At 45.6% G+C, this 23830-nt stretch overlaps 4 protein-coding genes across 4 annotated transcripts; 2 read left to right on the top strand and 2 right to left on the bottom strand.

Moving 5' to 3' along the window:
• Positions 1-689: 689 nt before the first annotated feature.
• On the bottom strand, positions 690-3061 carry LOC118511443 (phosphoglucomutase). Its single transcript, XM_036054543.1, has 2 exons — positions 2573-3061; positions 690-2501 (listed from the first exon to the last, which is right to left on the bottom strand). Exons 1-2 carry the CDS (start codon positions 2648-2650, stop codon positions 894-896), a joined length of 1686 nt encoding a protein of 561 aa, XP_035910436.1. The 5' UTR covers positions 2651-3061; the 3' UTR covers positions 690-893.
• Positions 3062-3350: 289 nt separating this feature from the next.
• Positions 3351-4720, top strand: LOC118511448 (translocon-associated protein subunit beta). The gene is made up of 3 exons (XM_036054549.1): positions 3351-3511; positions 3607-3804; positions 3882-4720. The coding sequence occupies exons 2-3, from the start codon at positions 3612-3614 to the stop codon at positions 4265-4267; spliced, it is 579 nt and encodes a 192-aa protein (XP_035910442.1). The 5' UTR covers positions 3351-3511; positions 3607-3611; the 3' UTR covers positions 4268-4720.
• Positions 4482-6619, bottom strand: LOC118511445. Its single transcript, XM_036054545.1, has 2 exons — positions 5786-6619; positions 4482-5720 (listed from the first exon to the last, which is right to left on the bottom strand). Exons 1-2 carry the CDS (start codon positions 5829-5831, stop codon positions 4870-4872), a joined length of 897 nt encoding a protein of 298 aa, XP_035910438.1. The 5' UTR covers positions 5832-6619; the 3' UTR covers positions 4482-4869.
• Positions 6620-11181: 4562 nt separating this feature from the next.
• LOC118511442 lies at positions 11182-13333 on the top strand. The gene has a single exon (XM_036054541.1). It carries the CDS (start codon positions 11591-11593, stop codon positions 12455-12457), a length of 867 nt encoding a protein of 288 aa, XP_035910434.1. The 5' UTR covers positions 11182-11590; the 3' UTR covers positions 12458-13333.
• Positions 13334-23830: the final 10497 nt, after the last annotated feature.

Raw genomic sequence — 23830 nt, 5'->3', positions numbered from 1 at the left:
TCGGGTACCTGTAAGACCAAACCGTTTGGGGCAGTTGTGCATCGATATTCAAAGAGAGCACTCTTTATTGTCCAGCCTTTCCAAGGAAAAGCGTATTTGATTAAGTGTGAGATGCATTTCTGCATCGGTCGAACTAAATTGGGATCTTTCTCCTTTTGGAGTCTTGTGTGATTTATACCTGAAGCCCGCTAAGTTGTGCTCAAACGTGTAGAATATGTGTTCCAACACCAGCACCACGTGAAGCATTTAAATAATTAATTTTAAATTTCAAAATAACATATTGCATACTTTTAGGCGCAACGGATCTAATCGCACTGTTCGTTTGCATTATTACCTCATTGGTTTCAATCCTCCAGCAAGCCATTGCCTCAATATTTACTATTAAAAGACGACAGCGATCGAAAGGTGATAAAGCAATTGCGATTAAGTGGCGCATGCTTGTGTCCTTCTTGTTTTGCTTTGCTGCAATCAGCACTGCTGCATGTTCATCAAACAAACGCTATCGTGCCGGAATTACACCCGAAGATTAGCGGCTTGTCGAACGAGACAGCTTACTATCTGCTTTATACCACCACGTTTCCTTGTTTTGCACTATCAACACAAGATGATACCGTTCTCCTGGCGCCATTTAATGGTTTTCCAGGCTGTTTCTTTCGTTCTTTCCTTTCCATAAAGGTACACACGCTGTATTACTGTAAAACAAAATCAACTTTATTTGCACATGACGTTCCTAAAAATCTATTCCATAACAAAAAGAAAAACACAATAGCTGTTGTAACGAGACAATCCCCATTCCGCATGCTGGGAGGGAATTTCAACTGAAAAATGCACACACCACTATAGTGACTGACGATCTTTTGAGCTGTATTATTGCACCGTTCAAAGACTAATATTTACGTAATAACGGTCGGTGCATTGCGACCGGTGAAGCTGGGCAGTTTGGAAACCTCCAGTGCAATATCAATCAAGGGTTTCAGCATTTCCGACGCGCTTCCCAGCACGTTCTCCTTCTCGTACGAGTCAATGTACAGCCGCACCGTAGCACCGGAACTGCCCGTGCCGCTGAGCCGCATCACGATACGGCTACCGTCGGTGAACACAATCCGTAGTCCTTGCTTGGTCGACACCGACTTATCGATCGGATCGTTGTAGCTAAAGTTATCGCCCAGCTTCACCTTGTACGTCTTGCCACCGGCGCTCAACTCCTTACCGACAAAGGCCGGATCGGTGATGGTTTTCTCGAGCGTTTCCATCATCTCGTTGCACGGTGCCAAATAACACTCTTCGTAATCGTAGCGTGTGAAATAGTTGCGCCCATAACGCTTCCAGTGCTCCACACAAATATCCTCAATACTCTTGCCCGTGTGGGACATAATCGACAGCCAGGCGAGCACGGCCCACACACCATCCTTCTCGCGGATATGATTGGATCCGGTGCCGAAGCTTTCCTCACCGCACAGACACAAACGGCCAGCATCCATCAGATTGCCAAAGTACTTCCAGCCGGTCGGCACCTCAAACATCTCCTTGCCCAGTGCTTCCGCCACACGGTCAACGGCGGAAGCGGTCGGCATGCTGCGGGCCAGGCCCTGCACACCATTACGCTTGAAGTACGGAATGCACTCCAGGTAGTGCGCGATCACGGCCAACGAATCGCTCGGTGTTACGAAGAACGCTTTGCGACCGATGATCATGTTACGATCACCGTCACCATCGAACGCCGCACCAATGTCGTAATCGCCCGCCCGTACCGTATCGACCAGATCCTTCGCGTACGTCAAATTAGGATCTGGATGCAGTCCACCAAAGTCGGGCAGCGGGGTCGTGTGGACGACACCATCCTTCGACGCACCCAGACAGTTAACGAAGATCTCGTTCACGTAGCTGCCCGTTACACCGTTCATCGAATCGATACGCATCTTGAGCGGTGCACCACCGGGCCGTGATTTGCCACTCACAAAGCCGCTCAACTGCTCAAAGTCAAAGATTTCCTTCATCAGCAGCACGTAGTCCGACACGGAGTCAATCACCTCGACCGTGAACGGTTTTCCGTCCACCTCAGCATTCGTCACGCCCACCTTACCGACATCGACCGTGACGGGCGCTATTTTGTACTGCTTAATTTCACCCGACAGGGCATAGATTTTGTTCGTGAAAGCGTCCGGCGCCGGTCCACCGTTTTCGCAGTTAAACTTGATGCCGAAATCATTCTCCGGACCGCCCGGGTTGTGTGAAGCGGTCAGCACAATGCCACCCAGTGCCTTGTGCCGGCGGATCAAGCTCGATACGGCGGGCGTGGAAAGGATACCGTTTTGGCCGAGCAGAATCTTGCGCACACCGTTGGCGGCACAGAGACGTACGATCAGCTCGGAGGCTTCCTTGCAGAAGTAACGACCGTCACCGCCGAGCACGAGCGTGGAACCGGCCAGGGCTGGACCGTTTGCGTCCAGGATGCATTGGACAAAGTTTTCGGTGTAGTTCTTCTGGGTGAACACTTTTACCTGCAAGGAGCGTGTGATATTAGCCCAGCGCTATGTAAGCAGATCGGGTAGCAGGTTGTAGATGTTCTTACCTTCTTCCGTAGACCACTGGTGCCAGGCTTTTGACCCTCGAACGGGGTGGTTGCCACAGTTTCGATCTTAACGCTCATGTTGATGCCGATTGATCTGAAGACTGCCGCTGCACTGTAAATCTGTTTCGAATGCTTCACGCTGTAAAGTCGACCCGCGAGGTTCCGAGCTAATAAACCGACTGTATGAAGTGGCAGTACTCAAGACCCGTTCCGTCCAGTTGTGTTCAGGAGATAAGCAGGAAAGCACGGCCGCTTCTGAGATCCGAAAAACTCCTTTCTATTTGAAATCACCTTCAGTCAAGGTCGTAAGAAGACAGTTTATCAACTTTGCGTTTGTTCTTGACGAGATGATAACAAACGCCGTGCCAAGGTCGGTAGATAGGTGTTGGTGGAAGGGTTCGTTTGCTAAACTGTAATCCGAGGTGATAGAACGAATTTACAAGAAAATCGTTGTAAATGGAAAGAATACGAAATATTGTTCAAGCAAAATGGGAACAGGAAATTAAATTGTGATGAAATAATCAAAATAAAACGGTGAAGGTTCTCTAAGAACCTTGACTACATTTACGAATTGCCGGTCATCAAAGTTTTTTGATAAAATGAAGGATGTTTTCCTATTTTTGGGATTTAATTACGTTCTTTTAGACGGCATTTTTTCAATCATGCTTTGATATTTGTAAAATTAAGGCTTTTTGCAAAAGTTAAACAAAAATAAACACAAAAAGTGACATTTGTGTTCGGATCGCTTGTGTCAAGCTGTCAAACGTCAAAATGGTACACTGACCGACCACTGTGCGCTTCGTTCGATGTGTTGGAACTTGGCCAGTGAAATCGGTATGCCAACATAACATTATTTCTCACCAACGTGTAAGTTCGTGCCGCACGAAGCAGGAAAGCATTCACATTTGCCCGTTTTTCGGCATAGTACCGTTTAAGTTGGTAAGTAAACCTAAACCGACGCTAGTGTAGTGCGTGAGTCAAACGTGAATGTGCTAGGTGATAATCGAACGTGTTTTTGTCCCGCAACCGAACAGCAACGATGAAAAGCTTCCTGTACGCTCTGCTGGCGCTGCTTGCCGTGAGCCAACTTGGTTTGGCCAACGAAGAAAACACGGCCCGTCTGCTGGTTTCCAAGCACATCCTGAACAAATATCTGGTCGAAGCACGGGATATCGTCGTAAAGTATACGCTGTACAATGTTGGATCCGGACCGGCCGTGAACGTTCGCTTGGGTAAGTAAGAGAAGCCGGTTAGCTGCGGGAGTGTGCAAGTAGTCTAACCTGCTCTCTTTTCCCGTTTTTCAATACAGTCGACAATGGATTCCATCCGGAAGTGTTTGAAGTGGTCGGTGGACAGCTGTCGGCCTCGATCGATCGCATCGCACCCCAGACCAACGTAACGCACATCGTTGTGGTGCGGCCGAAAACGTACGGCTATCTGAACTTCACCGCTGCCGAGGTCAACTACATGGCGACGGAAGATGCGACCGAGCCCCAGTTCTCGATCAGCTCCGAACCGGGTGAGGGTGCTATTGTGGCCGAAGCACAGTTCAACAAGCAGTTCAGCTCGCACTACCTCGATTGGCTAGCGTTCGCGTTCCTGACGCTACCGTCCCTCGCCATCCCGTACGCGATGTGGTACAGCTCAAAGTCGAAGTACGAAGCGATGGGCAAATCGACGAAGAAGGTGAACTAAATCCCGCCGACGGTGTGTGCGGCAGGAGCCAGCAGGCAGCAGACAGCAGCAGATGTGCTTTAGCAACCGATTTTCCTGTTGCTGGCGGTAGTAGCGCGGGTTCGCCCCGCTCAACCATCCATCTTGAAGACTAATTTAATGTGTAAGGAGTGTCCTAGCCGGGGAGTGTGTGTTCCCTCATCTCACGGTTACCCTTTCCGGAGTGCATCATCGGTTTTTTTTTCATTTTCCACCCTTGTGGTGGGAAACACAATTGGGAAATAGTTTTCATCGTTCCACAACACATCCACATTTGCATCACCTCACTAATGCTCCCGTGGTCGCGAGGAATATAGGCAAGGACAAAGGCAGAAACTGTGAAACGAAGAGATTGAAAACTGGTCGTACCTTTTTCATTCGGTTTTTGTGAATAAACTCAGCGAACTGTGTTCGTTAAAATGTGAACAAACTGTAGTTGCGTGGTAACTCTGCCTTTATTCAAGCTCATGTAATACAATTCATCTTGGCCTTAGGTTCGGCGTGTAAATTAATAGGAACTGAAGAACTCGGCAGTTATGCTCTACCGAAGAGCAATGGTTGCAATAGTCTAACTACAATCCCGCTCATTTTAATCCACCTCTACGCGGCTTGCTTCGAACGTGCCGCAGAATGGAATCGTAATTTTTCTTACGAATAATACTCCCAGCAGCCGGACTCTCACTGTGCTGTTGCCGTTGACCGGTCTTCGGAATGGGTGTTGAAGCAGCACCAGCCTGTTGAAACTCTGGAGTAGATTCTTCCGTATCGCTTTGTGGTCCATCATCATCCTGCGATAGCACCTCCACCAAACCTGCCTTCCGTAAACGGTCGTAGCATGCCATGCCGGGTTCGATGCAGCTGATCAGCGGAATCCGCTTCTTCGTCAACAGAGCCATCCGATACATACACTCGTTAATGCTCAGGGAGGACGCTTGTGTGCGCCGTTCCTCTGCCGTCCAAAGTATTTCGCTAAGCTCCGCAGCGACAAAGTTCCTGACCTGCTCGGGACTCGGACTTAGGTAACGTTTGGTCGAGCGGGATGTTGAAGCAAGGTTCACTGGACCGCATGTTGTCTGCAGATTCAGCGGTGGCATTGCGCTGCTACCATTCCCGGCCGGCACATCCTTCGGCTCTTGATCGTACACGTAATCGGTCCCTTCGACAAGGTCCCGGAACTCTAGCACATCCTCCCGGATCCGGTTAAAGAGTGGATTGATGTACTGAACCACCGCATACGGTAGACCATCCAGTTCGCTAGCATTTCGCATAACTACGTGGAAAAAGTGCGAACGCAGTGCTTTTGCGTCTTGCTCCACCTCGGGATGGTTGGTGCGGAACGTTTCCCAGAAGCTAATGTCCCACGAATCACGAGCGATGGCTTGCCGGTGGTAGAAGAAAAGTATCATCTGGTGTGATAGTGTTTGTGGTTGGAAGTCTGCAAGCAGGAATTGTAAATTTAGGTCAGATTTGAAGAAAACAATTACTTAAACAGCGATTTACCTGATTCGGACGTATTTGTTTCTTCGCTTTCCATATTTTTACTCATTTTGTACCGATCAACAACGCGGACGGGAAAGCCCGATGAGCACTAGATGCAGATTTCTTCACCGGTTTGAATTGAACTAAAATTCCGGTGTACTAAAAAACGTTCGTTCTAATTTTAGTACAGACATCTCCGGCACAGTGGGCGGGTGCTTTCGCTTCAAATTGTTAGCTGTGGTATTTTTTAAATTGGTCGTTATTTTTGGTTATAATGAAGCAATTCGATGCGCTCGGATTTCACGTTGTGAAGATCTTTTTTTCTAACATGGGCAAATTATTTGGTCATTTAAAATAAAGAAGATGGTTAAATTAAATTAACTTATTAATCAGAAACCGTGCATCCGGAAGGTTCCATAAACTCCTGAGATCCTGTAGATTTGTCAAGGTCAGTAAGCCTGAACTATGCAGGTGAAGGACATGGTAAATGTTTGTAATGGACTCGTCCGGCTCTAGGTGAAGGGAAACACAGTAACCTCTTTAGAGATCGGTTAGAGCCTAGAAATTATATCAAATCTCTTCCAGATCGCTCCTTCGAACTTTAAACTAATTAACCAGTTTTATGTCAATAAGATCCACAGAGACCAGAAAACTGACAAAATATCATAAATAATACATGTAAAATTAAAAGCAGGAAAAAGTCCATTTTAGCAGGTACCAATAGAACATTTTAACATGTAAAAAAAAAAATTGGATAAGCCTCCTATCATTACTCAACAAAAACCGACACATCAGCATACGCTAAAGCTCATTCCTGTGTCGTAATACTAATTACAGCGTTTGTACGGCACCTTACTTCATTTAATCTTAGGTGCAACGTACCTATTCGCCCAGCGCAAACAGCACATTTAATGCACGGCTGTACACATTACTCACACGTCCGTTCGTTCGCTTCGACGCCGCATCGAAAGGGCTCATCGATTTCGGGTCAATGTACGGCAACGAGCCTCCCGATGCGTCAACTACATTGTCATACACCCATTGCGTCCATCGCGGAATCAACTATCCCCTCATCGCACCCCTCCTTCCTTCCATCATAATTGAGGGCACTATATCATATGATCGGCGGTACGATGCTGCAATGTTGCCGAGTCCGGCCCTGGACCTAGTTCAATGTCAACCAGCTCTTTGCAGATTGCTGCTCGCCATCGATCGATTGTGTGTGATTATTGTTGCGTAAACAACGGTTCTCCGCCCGATGAAGAAGGATGCAGACTTGCTCTCGAGATATGATAATCGGCAATTACCCTGACACCAGCGCAGGAAGAGGCCATAAGCGGGAAAGAACGGCGTAAAGAACCGGCGCCATCTTTTACATACAGAAGACCGGGGGAACCGGGTATGCTCGGGTGAGCTAGAGAGATGAGCACCGATCTGGTTCGAATGATTTATCACCGATTTGATTCGCTGCTGCTGGACAATGTTTACCGAACGCCACGCGAAACGCTATAAAAAGTGCATACGCTTGCAGGGGTCAACGGCATAACACCGGCAACACTGTCCCGTGTCATTGGTCTGTGGAGATCCGTTTTGTTGGGTTTTTGAGTACGATGAGAAGTGTAAGTAGTGTCGGGGAGAGGTTTAGGACCAGTTGATCGGATCGGATCCTTAAAGCTAATCCTTTGTTCACGTTCATTCGCTGTTTCATTTTTTGGCTAGTTCCTGTTCCTTTGTCTGTTGGCCGTGGTGAACTGTAAGCCGGCTGCAGTACTAGCACCCACCGTGACGTATGCAGTTCCGTTCGGTGTTGCCGCTTCTCCGGGAGTGGCCGTAGCTGTTCCAACGGGTGTTGCACCCGTGTTCTCGTACCAAGCCGTGATGCCACAATCGGCCGGGATTAACACCGTCACCGAATATCAAGCGATACCCTATTATCAGAATCCAGTTGCAGTTCTGTCCGATTTCGTGTATTAATGTGATGTGCAAAATAAAGAAACTTGTGTTATAAAACTAACCGCTCGTTATGGTTTCCTGTTTGATGCCATGTGGAACCATGTCACGGTTCCACCAGTTGAAGCGTGAGCGCCGAGTGATCCTCGTCCACTTCCTCCCGGCTTCCCGGTGAGGTGCTAATTTTTCCCTTGTTTTTTTCCGAAACGTTACAAATCCTGTAAAGTCCCTATTTTACACCAGCGCCGGTTACTGCCGTTTGGCTTCCATTTTGAGTGTCCACGTGAGTCGGGTGTGCACGTGAGAACAGGGCCACCCATTCTCACCATCCCGGCCTGGCCAAGATTTTCCGGGAAACTGTAAAACGCCCTGTTGGTGTGAACGAAAAGTTTTCCTCTCCCCCGGCAGCCCCGGAAGCCCCGGGATTGTACTGGGAGGTGTGATGGCGTACACCAGAGTCCCGCGAGGACCTGCAATGTTTGATTTACGGTGTCGGGAGAAGCAAGCAGGCGGCGTAAACAGGCAATAGTGTTTGACGTACTTGTGAGTACAGTTTCTAAATTATATAATGGAATCACATGGCCCATTCAAAGGACAAACGTTTTCCGCTGAAAAGTGGGGAGGAAACATTTATTTTGTCCCTTGGTGCCGGTTGTTAGCGCAATGGTGGCGTATAGGTACGAGCGGGTACGCCAGTTTGACGTTGGTTTTGTTAGCTGTGTAAGTTTTGATGAATGAATGAGAAAGGGTTGAACAAAAAAAAAACATGGGAAGACAAAAGACACTTTTTTTTGTGTTGTAGGAGCAACGCCTACCAGTGGACCATTGTTGCTATTTCACCTTGTGGATGGGTGGTGCAGGTGATCGTACATCAAGCGTCACTGAAAGTCACGTTGAGCATTAGCACACATGTTACGAATGTGTGAATGAAAATGGCCGTTTTTGAGAGTATTTGCAACGATTACACCTGTAACTCATAGCGAAAACGTAGAGAAAAGGCTAATCAAACTGTTGTAATATTAAAACATCTAACAGGCATTAGAAAGGTATTGCGCCTGAAAATATGAATTTTGTGTTTTGTTGTTACACTTAGTCCCAAAACTAGATAGATATAAGGAGATATAGAGATGCCTTGTTCAGATAGAAACATTAATTGGAGCAATCAAATAACAATATTAAATTAAGTTACGCACAAGGGCTGTTGGCAGCCAATCGGTCATTCTACAGCCTGAGGAAACTTCGTCACTCAAAATAAAAGTCGTGAAATGAAGCTAGATAATGTTTATAGTCTGTTCAAAGACAACCTCCGATGCATGGTTTCTGCTAAAAACTCACGAAATCTTCTAAGCTAAGTTCCAAAGTACGATAATCTGGACAATGGGCAGAAGGGCGTGGTACGAAAAAACTGAGATGGATTGATGGCGTTAATGTATCCATCAGCTACGTTAACTTTCTTCAGTGATAACTCTCATCAGTACCTAGGTATAAAGCATGATCAATAGTCACCCACAACACTAGTACACTAAAGAAACATAGTTTATATCATGGTTTATGAAATCCTATCCAGCAAAAGATTTGAAGATCTGACTACATTAGACTTCTTCTTCGTCTTCTTTTTTCCTGGCCTAACTACCTCTTCATGCCTGCCGTTTCTGGCTCATTGATATCGCATAGCTGGACAGATCCGGCCCAGATGGGATTCGAACCCCGAAGCTTGCCGCGTGAAGACCGGCAGCGCTCTCGCATCTATTGCCGGCTCACTCCCAGCCCACAGAAGAAAGGAACATGGTATATGGTTTGTAAAATCCAATCCAGGAAAAGATTTCGCGTACTGACTACACCCTACAGTCGAGCCCATAGAATGGGCAAGGAAAAAGAAGAATATTCTTTTTTTATTTTACTCAGCAAGAACGACCTGACCTTCCTATATTGCTAGGATATTCTTCACTTAAATCACTTTACACTTTGATTTTAAATTGATCTATGAGGACCGATGGGCTGAAAACATGAACCAAAATTATGTATGAAATTTGGATCAATCGTGTAAATCAAATATCTTAAAGCTACAGAGTAATTTCAAATGTGCGGTGTGATCACTTAATTTTAGCTATCTCCCACAATCATTCATTGACCTAGAATATATGACTTACTTTGGGCTTAAACTAGCATCAAAATACCAAAATTAAAACAGCTCATAATTAAAGTGTATATTTGGGAAAAAAACCGAACGACCTCCTTTCGTAAATTTATCTTCGCTAAATCGCTAATTATAACAGTTTAGTATTTTAAGAAAGAAACCGTAAGGCTTTATTTGGCATTCCCTTGGTAACATTAAGCGCACGTTGTTTATGCCCACCCCGCACGGAAACCCTCACGTTTGGCTGGTACCATTTATCAGTTTCTGGGAGGGTGGCTGAAGGCTTATTTTGCACAAATTGAAATTAGGTCAATCGCACTCATTACGCAACGGTGGATGATTGGCTCGAAACTAGCGATGCGTTTTCGCGCTCTTCCTTACATCCTTTCAGTTGAAATTATAATTTGCGGTAAAAAGGGAGAGAGGGAGATACTGGTTGTCCTTTTACTGTGCCGACACACAGTGCAGAAGGGTGAGATGGGGAAGCGGGGTACAAATAATCACGGATGCTTGATTTCAATGTGATATGAAGCCTGCTGAGCATAGGCGCGGCGGTGGTAGAGCAAGATACAGCAACATAGCAAGCCCCATTGGGCTTGTGATTATCCGATGTTTGCCGGCTTTACTTTAAAACAGCGGGATACATAGGCACAGCTAGTTTGGAAAGCCACAGGAACTGGTGCTGGGAGCTATATTTGTCTAAATAGGTTACGGGTTTGAGTTTTGTGGCAATTTGGGTGAAGAATCAAACGAACGAGCAGTTTAAAATGCGATCGGTAGTGTGATGCTTGAAGTGCGCCTAAAGGTATGCTACACATTGCGTCCATCACAACAGTACTTAGCATTATTGCATACCTTCAGGCGCTACCATTTCAAAGCTCGTTCCTTGTGCGTTGTTCAAACGTTAATCTTCTTATTTTAATTCACACCCAACCAATCCAACTGCACTTCACGCTTTCCAGTTGCATTAGATGCGTTTGAAAGCGGCATAACAACAATACTTTCCTACACTGTGTAAAGAAGCTAAAAACCGATTTACTCCACTCGGTGAAACTTCGGCTTTACTCCTGGCCTGGAGAAGCCTTACAGCTCCCTACAGTGTTGATTTGTTTTTTTTTCTCCCAGATTCTTCCTACTTGCTGCTTTTGCTTTTTGCTCAATCTCAAAACTCCTTCGACTGTCCGCGTGATCAGCCAACGACACGAACGAACGTCAGCATCGCCCAACTCGGATGCGGGAGAAAGTTTTCCAATGCGAAGCCATATGCTTTCACTCTCACTTTGTGTGTGCTCGGTACCCACAGCATCCAGCCCGAATCAGCCCAGCTTGGGAAATGTTCGGATGCTGTTCGGATGCTTCGGCTGCCGGAAAACTCTATATAAGACGACCATGTGACCGTACACTTTTCATCAGTTGTTTGCAACAGTTCAACCTGAGCTTACCGAGAGAGCACACTAGTGTGAGAGCTTTGTCGTGAACCTTGTGGAGTGTGTGTTTGGGAAAAATTGCCAAGACAAACATTTTGGAGAAGCAAAAAAAAAAAAACAGAGACGTGATAAGAAAAGAAACGAACTGAAAGTGTCATATGAGTTGAAGTGTGTGATAAAGCGTTTATGTGCAGTTAACGACAGGACAAACAAGCCTGCAAGGACTACCACTCGGCGGAGAGAAATCCGTAGAATAGAGACTGAAAAGGAGACTGCTAAGTGTTTGGTGCTTTTGTGCAAAATCAAAGCGTGATGATGATGACGCTGGAAAAGATGGACACGGGCAGCAACGGTGGACTGTCGGTGTCGGGCACGGGACGTCACAGACGTCATGCCGAAAGCAGTACGCCCGAACCGATGGACGGTTTCTACATCGACATACCGACGCCTTCCACGCGCAGTGTCTCGCCACTGTCGGCGTCCGTATCGCCGGGCAAGGAGAAGTCGTTCAGCTTCTTCAAGAGTGTCTATCGCAAGATAAGCCTAAAGTCTAACGATGAGGATCTGGATCAGTTGGGTGTGCAGGGTGATGAGGACTCGCGCAGCTCGTCCGTCGATTCCTGCTCGTCGATCAGTGATCGGGAGCGGGATCAGCCATCCGGCAAAGGGCACGATGAACGCAAACTACAGCTACAGCTGTCCAACCTCGCCCTGTCCAGTGCGTCCAGTGATTCGGGCGTTAGTGGCGTCCCGAAACGTGGTGATGATGGCGGCGAAGATGGCGGTGACGAAGGTGAACCGGGCAGTGCGGAAGGTACGAAGGAAAACAGGCGAAAGTCAAGACGGTCATCGGTGCTGAGGTTGCTGGAGAGTCTTGCGATCAATGCACCGATCCGGTCGCGGTCACTATCGTGCAGCAACAGCTCGGTGAACAATTTGATCCACATGAAGGGACGCGAGTCGAGGGCCGAGTCCAAGTGTTCACTGTTCAGCACAAACAGCGCGAACAACGGATCGTCCGGGAATGGTGGTGAGCGAATAAGCAAAGAATCCAGTAAACCACCACCGAAGAAGATACTGCGACGGCCCGTCTCCTACACCTATCTGCGAGGAATATCCGGTTTGCCGACGCAGCGAGTACCACGATCGTCCATCTGCTGTAGCTACTATGGACGTTAGAGAGCGATGGGATCGCGTCGATCGTGCAGGGCATGCAGAAACACCATATCAAGCACGGTGCCGTCTACTCCAAGCGGGCACCAGCAAACCAGCAAAAGAACTGAAACAAAAAATACTAAGCATAGCAAGGAGGAGGTACGATTCTCACTCAAAAACTCACACACAAAGATGCGCAACAATTGGGAACAGATACATAAGTTTTCTAAATTAGTAGTGCCGTAGTGTATTCTTCTTCTGCCGAAGTTATCGCTTAGTATGATCGTGATGAAACTTAAAAGAGAGGTAAAAACGTGACGTACCTTAGCACAAAGTAAGAACTCGACTAGCCTGTAACGGTAGAAAGCGGTAGTAGGCAAGCGATCGAAGGATATCTACTCAAGATATCCGTGTCAGCAGACAGGAAAGCCTCGTACTAAAAACTGCCCTACATTTGTTTCAACACACAAAGGAAACGCTCGAAGGACACTACAACTACCGGCCGACCGGCCCACAGACCTTTATACTACTATTTGCGATAAAAAGTGCAATTATTCGACTCGATCGATTGAGCTCGTGTAGCGCCCCAATCGTGGCGATTGAGAAGAAGCTAAGCTAATGTGAAAAACAAACTCTCTTATGACGATAATGATGATGATGATGACGATGGCGATCGTAGTAGCTTCTTTTCGGGTTCTAGTAATCGAAAGAGCATGCCACTTGGAACGAAGTGAATGCGCGCAAGTGCAGTAGCGTTATCTTACTCATTGAGTACTATCGCAACACTAAGAGTTTAGTAGTTTAAGAAAGAATCATATTTGCCTCTAGAAATTCTAGCTGATCGAACGGTGGATGGAGTCCGATTTTGTAAATAAATATTAAAATAATAATTCAAACAAACTTAATGAGCTTGCTGTATGTATTTCTTACCAAATAGTACTGTAACTGTCCGAAATTTGACTTTTGTTTTGGTTTTTATTGATTGTATTATGATGGTCCACTATTCTGACGGAGCTTTGATAGCTGAAGTATTTTTGAGAATTTAAATACAACACTTCTGTTAGAACTCCAATTGACTTGGAGCATGCTATTAGTCCATGTATTATTAGTCCAATTAAGACTCGAACATTGCTATAACTTAGAAGGATGTTAAACTTTATCTGCTTTGAGAGAAAGATGCTTAAAACACCTTTAAGCTATCTAATAGCTTTATTTTAGTACATTGCCTTCAAATAATCGATGAGTTGTATACATCATTCGAGCAATATCAAATAATGCAGTTTTTCCAAATAAAAAAAAAAGGTGCTTGACTGACCTCCAAGTTTATGCTCGTAATTGTAACGGTTTGTTTATTTATCCACATTGATAGAGCGCTTGAGGCCAGAAAACCAGAGGACTTAAGACTTTCACAGGGCTTTGCTTGCTATGGCTGGCTTTCCTGGCTAGATGTACCTTTTGCAGATTTAGCTTGAAAGGATTAATTAACAGATTTTTTGATATTATTCTTATCAAACTTATTGGATTGGATTTAAAATAATATCTTAATACCATAAGGCTTCTTAAAAGCCTGACAAAGAGACAATTGTATTGTTGGTTGCATACTTTCAGGCAAGGTAAAAATTAGTATATTTGGATTGGATAAAAGGTGCTTAAAAGATAAAATTAATGGTTTCTATTTATGGACTTTTACATTGTATCGTGTACTTATTTATTTCGATCGGCAACCAAACATATTTCTATTGAACACATGTTTAACCTGTTTTTACTCGGCTGTATCCAACATTGGGCTATTTGTAGTTTTTTATTGGAAAACGTTTCTATTTCTCGTGTCTCTGCGATGTTTAAGACGTATACGATTTTAGTTCTCATCAGTATCGATAATGATGGCTTATCAAACATTTTCCTACAGCCTAAAATGGACCCGGAGGTAATTTTTTTTATCTAAACACAAATAGCCCTTAATTTGTCAATATTTAAAGAACGATCAACTAAAGGGACAGAAGAACTACAGAAACTGGTTAGAATTTAGTAAAGCCGAATAAATTGTTAGAGAATGTGTAAGGAAACATGAAATAGAAGTGACCATACCAGATTGCATACTGTCAGGCGCTTTTATAGCGTTCATACCAAATACTCATTCTTTTCGATGTAACGGTCAAATCAAGATGATCAAGACTCGGTTTTTGATGGGTTATTGAAGAGCATGTTCATCAGAATAATTTTCCCAAGCTCGTAAACGAAGTCATATCCAGTGAGGAGACATAAATTTCATTCGGTTAATCAACACAATTCCCCGCAAAAAAACTACAACATCATTCTAAGTAAGCTGAACTTTAAATTGAATAATGCAATTTTTTCCCCGCGTTGGATTATGGACACAGCGTCAAGGTAATTGGAGAAAGTTTCATAACATCTCCTACACCCCGCAAGACATGGGACGGTATGAAAATACACTTACGGCGGTTCATCCCTGTAACGAGCCCTAATTGTTGGAGTGACCCTGAAGTACGCACGGCGCAATAGGATAATGGTCAAACCGATTCGTAGTACCACCTGCAACATCCGAACCAGCACGGATCAGCACGAGATCAAACTGGCCAGATAAAATGTTTATCCTAACATTATGCTCCACGGTCACGGCACTAGCGGTTGTTGGTGACGCAAATCGCAAGTGCTCGATATGACTTGGCGACGCAAAATTGTGTACGACAGTCTAATGTCAACGGTTAACTTTTAGCCCGAGTGCTCGAAGAGTGCTCTCGATTGGTTGGGAACTTAAGTACGGCGAGAGCGAGAGGGAAAGAAAAATCCACCAAACAAGTCACCACCACGTGGAAGAAGACAATTACAGTAACAAAACAAAAATTTGCTTATCTAGTAGTGGGAACCGGGGTCTCGCTTCTTCATAACAACAGGAGATGAGTTTGTCGTCATTTATGCCCTGTATCAGCACACACAAAAAAAGCAAGAGAAAAAACAACACAACCACAACAACTGGGTGTCCAGCCAAACTTTTCCTACTTTTCCGCGAAAACACAAAAACACGCACCTCATCCGGGAAGTAACTACGTCGATGACGACGCGTATCCTGTGGAGCCGGCTACAGATAAGAGAGTGAGAGAAAGAAAAAAAAACCGGAAAGAGGAGCAAACTAAATGCAAATGACGACGCAAATGAACGTTGACGAATCTTATTAGACGAACAGCAACGCAAAAAAAGGAGCGGGAAGCCCACGTATTTCGGTTGACGTGAGCCTATTCCTCTAGTACATCTCGGAATTTAACAAGAGCAAACAAAAAAAAAAAAACAAAGAATCTTTCTGCAAAGTGAAAACAATTTCCATCTCGAATCAAAGCTCTAATTGGCAAACGCTCGAAAATGAAATTGATAACCGAAATGCGCTCTCTGGCCCATCGATTGAGCGCAGATCGATCCGCAGCATTGTGTTGGGGCTTTTCAAATTTCCGCTCGATAACAAAACCAGTACCGAAAGTGAAAATATAATATCAGATAGCGGGCGAAACAAAACGAAAACCCCCGAAACCTATCCGCCGTACGGAGAGGAAATGAAGCAGAAAAGAATAAAGTCTGTCTGTCATTCTGGATCGTTTCATGCATCCGTCATTCGTCGTGCTTGCGGCAGTCGAAGCGTGGTTTTGTCGAACTCGTGGCAGGAAGGAGCAACGTCGCAGGACGACATACCAGCGGTGTGTGCCAGGCATTTCATACCGAAGCCAAAAATAGACTATCCAATTTCAATATTTTGATCCGAAAATATGACCGTCCGCAGTAGTGGAATACACGGTCCTGCTTCCTTGTTCTTTTGCGCCTCACCACCATGGAAGGTAAACATTCTTCATCGCATTTCCTTGCGTAGCTGGGAAATGGCGTAGAATTTACGGCTTTTTTTTCCTTGCTGGCCTGGCGTTCGCTCGAGTAAGCGATTGTAGAGTGAAGATTTTGGGGTGTGGTAAAAATAAACCCCCGCGGAACCCTTGTCAAAAAACAAGAACGGGGAGAGCAAAGGACGACTAGGAGTGACTGTGTTTCAAAAATATCGCTCTTATCCTTCCTATAGGATCACCATGACGTCGACGTGGTCAGCACAGGTCGAAAGAAAGGATAAACGTTCGCTTTGCGAAATTTGTGCGCGTCCGATCGGAAGCGACCGAGTCTCAAGCATCTCAAGCCGAGCGTGGTTCAGCATGAAACGTATCTTCATAGAATATTAAAGTGGTGGTGATACCCATTCAACGGAACGGGGTAATGTCGTCTGACGGTGCGCGTAAGGACGATCCACCGTGCTGTGGGGGTAATTAAATTAACATGACAGACGGATGCGCTGTGCGGATCCTGGGAGTGGATTTCGTATCGCGAAGCACCTGTGCCGTGCAGACGGCGGCCGTTGATGGCATCGTTCCCGGTTTCCGTAAAGGGCATTTCGTTATGGTGCGATCCATCGATTGAGAAAGCTTTATGGGCGTATTTTCAATGAAGGGTGTTGGGTGAGAGCAAAAGTGAGGCCGTGATTGTAAAGAGCATTATGCGACAATTTTCAAGGAAGGATAAAAGATTTTCCTGTCATGATCAGCTGAAAGCAGCTACTCTTATGACCACTTAATCGCTGGAGTAGATAGAGTAGAGTTACTTGTTTTAGTTAAGGCAACGAACTGCCAAAAGTTAGCAAAGGCCTTATCATGTGCAGCTTCTTCACCAAGAGATGAGGATTTTAATACTTTCTTATCAGGCGCAACAACCATTTCACGGTCTTGGCCTCCTGTAACAATCCTCGATACCGCTCACGGTCCAGCGCCTTTGTCTGCCAATCTGTTTTCCTGGCCTTTCTGGTGGACGCATCAACGCCATCACTCCATCTCAATTTGGGCCGACTACGCCACGCTCTGTCGGTGTGGACGGCTTAAAAGGACTTTACGGGCTGGGTCGTCCGGTGTCATTCTCATGTCGTACACCGGTCCAGCACACCGGATCCTGGCGAGGCTTATTCGCTGCACGATGGTGAGTAATTTTCTTTTTTCATGAAGGCCGGCCTGGACTATTGGACTAAAAAACAAAACTCACCAAATAAAAAGCAAACTTGTAATGAACGCGCGTCTCCATCGTGTAGGCAGTGCCGACAGCAAGGTTTGTAGCTGTAGCAACGGATATTACTATGTCAGAAGCAGCTCTCAAGAAACCTGAGGCGGCCGTGCTGCCGATGGAGTGTGTGTGTCTACTACCACCATGGCTCAACTAAGCGGTTGTGGTGCTCGAACCCAGGCATTCTGCCGGCGGCATGATCGCCCGTGACGACATCAGCACGCAATCCGGAACAAACGATTTGGAGATTCGAAGCTTCATCGAGGGAGTTCGACGCAGAGGACGGCGTCATCAAATTCCCGAAGCACAAAGGCTGCCTCCCGTCCCGAAAACACGTGACGACAACCTGACGACACTCCCGATTCCCAAATTACCAGCGGAACTCCCCATCCTCTACTGGGTTCACCCGGGATAAGGTGCATTTCAACGGCAGGAGAAGGAAAAGTCTCCTACCAAAATAGCATACATCTAAGAATTATTTTGTTAATATTAAGTTTAGTCGATAAGAAATACGGCCTGGCCGTCACCACGTGAAATAACAAAAAAGCAAGCTTGCATACATTTAGGCGACCATTTCGCAATTTCATTTAACTTTTCTAATCAACAATTCCACCACTGTGTTGGGCCCACACATTCCACACAGCTCCAACTTTTGCACCCACCCAACCGTGTAAAGTGAAATCTAATAATCGTGGCTGCTTTATTTTTAGCAAAAGGCACTTTAGCGACACACCACCATCGCCGAGATTAAGCCGTGCTTCATCAATAAATCATATCCAGTGGAAAAAAAAAACAAACAAACATTTGCTTTACGCTCGTAAAACAGCCAAGACGGTAAAAATTAGAGACGTTGATGGTTTGCGAGCAGAAATTTAATGATTAGTCTCTGGAATCGATTCGTTACACCGGGTAAGAGTGCTTCTAGAAAGGTATAATTTCCATTAGTCCAGCCCCGGTAATGGTTGCAGCGTGCTGGCAGATGCTTCAACAACTGACCCTTTCTTCGAACACGGACACACAAACACAAAGTTTTGTCGAAATGTTGTTAAGGAAGTCCCTAATGTGTTTCTCGCAAGAAGATGGAGCTCGGTCTCGGTAAACATGATTAAATTGTTGTGCCCAAATTGGTGGTTCGAATGTTGTTCGCCTTTTACCGTTTGATGTACTGGCTTTGTATGAGCATGAAAGTATCGAAACTACCGCAACAGTGCCATATTGCATGGGGATCCCCTTTTTCCGCACAAACACTCACACCAGCCGTTTGATCCCATTGGAGCGGAATTTCAGTAAAATCGAGGGACAACATGCATGCAAAACAAACTACAACAATAAGGGTAAAACAAGGCGTTTTACTCTAGCGTTACGAAAGTGTCGACGAAGGTGAACCTTTTCGATAAAATTTTATAATTCAATTACCCCTTGGCCAGATCCGTACAGGGCAAAACATGCGGAAGGTCAATATGCAAAAAAAAGTAAGCTTTTCCCTCTGCTAAAATCAAAACCAACCACCCAAAGGAGACAAGCTTGACAGTCCTGAAGTCCTGTCGTCATGAAGTTGTGCTGTGTTTCGCTGTGTCTCCTTCAGGGAAAATGTCCCACGATGCATGCACGGTAATGGTGTTGTTATTTTTCCACTCGTTGTTGCCGCTTTCTGTGTGTATCATCTCCTTCGAATAGCGGGGAGCAAAACACAACAACAAACAACCAAACCTTGGAAAATCTCCAGCCAGTGTATCGGCTCGGATGGTGCTATTTTTAGCTACAGCGTGGCGCATCAAATTGACTGATATGTTTGCTATGTGCTGTTTTTGGGTTTTCTGTCTTTGCCATGTCCTGCCATCCCCCGACACCGGCAAGGATATCGGCCAGATAAACAATCTTAAAACAACAACTTTGTAAGGATGTGTTGACTGATGCCGGGCATCATTATCGAAGGCCTGATCGAGAGTGAAGAGTGGAACTTGTGCCGCGCAAAACGAGCGAAATTCACAAAACAAAAACACAACCGGCCCGGTTCGATATTCCGATGGGTTGGGTGGGCATTGGCGTGGCGTTCTGTCTTCAATGACAACGCCCACACGGACTTGGAACGCTCGGAGGGACGCGCACGCCGGTGGCGGGTGGTTTTCCATTGACCACGTTTTAGACGATGTTGCACAGTTCGTGGCACAACACGCGGTTTTGCTGGGTAGCCTCGTGCCTGAGCGAGGTTGTTTCCAGCGAGTGGTTAATTCCTTCCTGCATAGTAGACAATACTATTCCATTGATAAAACGCCACCCGGGAAGACATCTTGGACGTTGGATGAGTGCTTTAATTTCCTATTACGATGACGGTTCGACATACGCCTTCCTGGAGTTTATTTTTGTGTGCGATTGGAACACGGTTCGCCAATAAGACAACGGTCCTCGGAAGGAGTGTAATTGTATCCTTCAGACAGCTTCAGGAGGATATTATTAGGACAATCAATTACACCCCAAATGTTGCGTGATCGCCTTTCTCCTCGATCGTTTCGCCGGCAAGGTGAACCCAAACTCCTTCGGTACCGAAGATCCTTTCCTTGGGTTTTCTCCGCCACATACACGCATAACTCGGTTGCACAATCGGTTCGGCGGTGGTAGGACCCGTGCACCGGACGTGTATCCTACGGGACGGGACGCCCGAACGGGGTTTGGCTCGCAAGACTTGCTCGCTCAACGTGCGGTTACGCCTGCCGTAGACTGTTGCCGTCGGTAACGCGGCTTTTGTGGCCGAGAGCCTATGCAGCAGCCACACACAGTCACTGAGCATCTGCGAGAACATGTGACGAGACAGCGTGTGTGTGTGTGTGAGCCAAAGGCTAGCAAGGCAACTAACTGTTGTTATTGGAAAATTGGTAGAAAACTGCATCGCATACATCGGGACATACAAACCGGGAACGTCTTGCACACAGGGAAGACAGGGCTAATTTTAAGCGTCCCTGCGATCATCACGCTTACTACAATGTTCCTTTGGGCGGTGCGTTTGAAGCAACAAAACAGAGCGCAAAACCAGAGCCCCTGTCAGGCATCATGCTGGAAAACGTTTCGCCAGGACATCCCTCTGCCCATTGTGGCTGGAGAAGTAGATTCACAGTTGTGTTGGGGGTTCGGTGATTTCTTCGGCGCTAGCAGGGGTTATGCTTCCGTTTTGCGCAACGTGACTATTCACATTTCCGAAGATTTGTTTGTTTGTGGTTAGGATAGAGAAAAATTATCCTTGCCTTAGAATTATTTGATCCGCAAATTACACCACCATTTATCTAACGTGATGGAAGAGTCGTTCGAAAAAAGGATCCTCTTCTCGCGAGTGCAAGTACCGTAGACGTCTAGAAATAAATTTAAGTACCTACCCCGAAGCTAGTTAGCAGTTGGCATAATTACAAGCCGAAAATAATTTCACAACTACTACGCAACTTCAAACGAAACCATTTAGTAAGCTACTCATCCACGTTTCAAAGCTCGCCCAAGTCTGATCGCACAATTTTTCGTGACACAAAGCAACTCAAAGCGAAAAGACTACTCCTCTGCAGGGACAGGATAATTTCACGCTGCGCCCGTCAGGGTCGTTGACTGCAGGTGATGATGGTGTATGCTACCTACTGCAGGCGCTGGTAGCGTGGTGACGCGCCTATTTTCGAGCCAATTTTCGGAACATTGGGGGTTGCTGTAATCGGAAACTGCTTTGGCGGTCTCCATGGTGAAGCATCAGTAGCAGCAGCAGCAGCATCACAATGCTTTGTAAGATGTTATTTGGATGCGAGGTGATATGTATTAGCCCCTGCGCAATCATCCCATCCGAGGTTGGTCTAGGTCGGGGTCTCGGGTCTAATGGATGGAAGAGGTATTATTATGTTGTTTATCGAAACGAGCCCAAACGCGTTTATTACTGTTATCGGGGTGTGTTTAAGGTTTGTAGCGCCTTAAAGTATGCAATAGAAAAATTGTAGGCGACAGTGGCGCCGGTCTCCACACGGGGCAGGGCCGGGGCTCAAATCTTTATCTAGACCACCTCCTCGTACGTAGGGCTGACTACTTTACTACGGGTAAAATTAAGTCACAGAAAGCTAGAAATGGTAGGCCTAGACCTCTCGAGGTTGTAGTGCCAAGGAAGAAGAAGAAGAAATGTCCTTCGCCACGGTGGTGTACAATTTTAACTTCTTAAGCCCAAATCGAATAATACGAACGCCTCGCGATTGACAGTGAATAGATTGCATACATTCAGGCGTTTAAATGTACTAAATTAGCGAAATAATTGCTTTGTTATAGGGCAACTGTGCCATTTTTCGACACGTTCGAGCAAGCGTTTGAACATGTAATCGTCAACACAGGTGGTATAGTCAATAGCACGTTAAGCCGTAATACTAAAAATATAAATAAATTATTGTGTGGCATGCATGGTTTCAAATTCAAATTTAATATTTTTTTTAATAAATGCAATTTTTTGCTCTTATTTTTGGCAGACAATGTTTCCATTTACGGCACTGCAAAGTATGATTTTTCATATAGAACGGCCTGGCAGTATTACTTAAAACGAATACAATTCCCTATGGTTTGGAGACATTTCCTTCTTCAAACCGTGAAACAAACAAACCTTATCAAGGGTGAGCTTGGCTGAAAAAATATGTAATTTATTACTAACAAATACTCAATCTCAATCGCGGGTTTTCTTTAAACGTGGTTAACGAAATATTGCTTTTACGATTTGTTTCATATCGAACATATCGAAAAAAAGGTACACCACTAAAGCTGTACCATAAGCTTGACAATTTTCAAACGCTGAATTCAACCCGATGAAAAAGCTCCCAACTATTGGTAAGCTTCTTCTTCTACCTTGGCACTACAGCCTCGATCGGTCTACCATTTCAGGCTTTCTGTTACTTGATTTTACCCATAGTCAGCCCTGCGTACGGGGAGGCGGTCTGGATGGGATTTGAACCCCGGTCCTGCCGTGTGAAGACCGCCGCCGCTGTCACTTCTGCCACCGGTCCTTATTGGCAAGTAGTTACGCAAAAAAAAAACTAATGTGTAGGCCTTGCAAACCTTTAAGTAATCGAAAATACCAATTTACAAAGCCCATTCATGCCGAAATAAAACACCGTTCCGTTACTGGGCATCAAAATTACAAATCCTATTACGATACACAGTTACAGAGTTTGTCCCCAACCGCTTACCGTAACTAGAATGTGATGATGTGGAAGAATCTCTATAGGATGTGTGTGTATGTGTGGGGGAAAACATCCACCAAATGCTTCTGTGCCATTGACTGATGGCTGCTAAGAGATAAACAAACGCGTAACAACCAATTACAGTTTACACAGGAAAAGATACAAAAAACTGTGTCCGTTCGAGTTATAAAACCAACCCTTGAACGCAACGCGATGCTGTAAGCCCCGATACCAAGTCATAGATCACATCGGATCCTTCCCTTACACAACATACCACAAGTCGGCTAGTATTGTCACTGGCCACCGAACTCACCAATCGTGTTATTAACCTCGCCTTACGCTCTTACCTGGAGGTCGTGTTCGTGCACTTCCTACGCCAAATTAGGAGTGTAGGAGGACCCGTACGGGTCATCCGTCCAGTTGCCTAGTTCCCGGGCAACTAATAATTCTCCGAACTGCTGTAGGTGGTGGCTGCGGTTACAAGTCAGACAGTCAGTCCTTCGAGCACAAAACCGTCCGACCGAATTGGTGTCGATTGACCCAATGTGCATACAGTTTTCATGGTCATGGTTTGGATACCGCATCAATCACCCTTGAAGCTTGGCTTTTGGCGTGTCTAAGGTCGAACGAAGTGAACGAACACGAAATTGGGGAACACCTTCGAATATTAAGCGATTAAACGGGGCAGTTAAGCGACCGATTTGCTTTGCTTCCCGGTTTTGTGTTGTTTCGGGTGAGTAGGACCAGCACGCAACCAGCGTGTACGTGAGCTGCATACAAATCATTCCAGTTAGGTGAAATTGAAATTCGAACTCGCGTTAAAGTTGTGCGACCAGAGGGGCGTGACGGTCATCTTATTCAATTATTAACATGGGATCAATCGATCGGAAGGGACGCATATAAATAATAAACACAATCAGGCAGTATACATCAGTCAGTGCTGCTACTCCCAACGCTACCAAAAATTACTACAACTCTGCCAGCCAAATCGAGCTTCTCAATCATTTCAAGATGAACAAGATTGTAAGTAATGATGGGAGAATTGAAGGTGCTTGAAGGTGGTTCTAACCTGTTGTTTGCTCCTCTAGATCAGCATGTTTGTAGTGATTGCCATCGT

Source organism: Anopheles stephensi, chromosome 3, assembly GCF_013141755.1.
Source record: "Anopheles stephensi strain Indian chromosome 3, UCI_ANSTEP_V1.0, whole genome shotgun sequence".
Taxonomy (NCBI): domain Eukaryota; kingdom Metazoa; phylum Arthropoda; class Insecta; order Diptera; family Culicidae; genus Anopheles; species Anopheles stephensi.
This window is presented reverse-complemented; position numbering and strand designations above follow the sequence as displayed.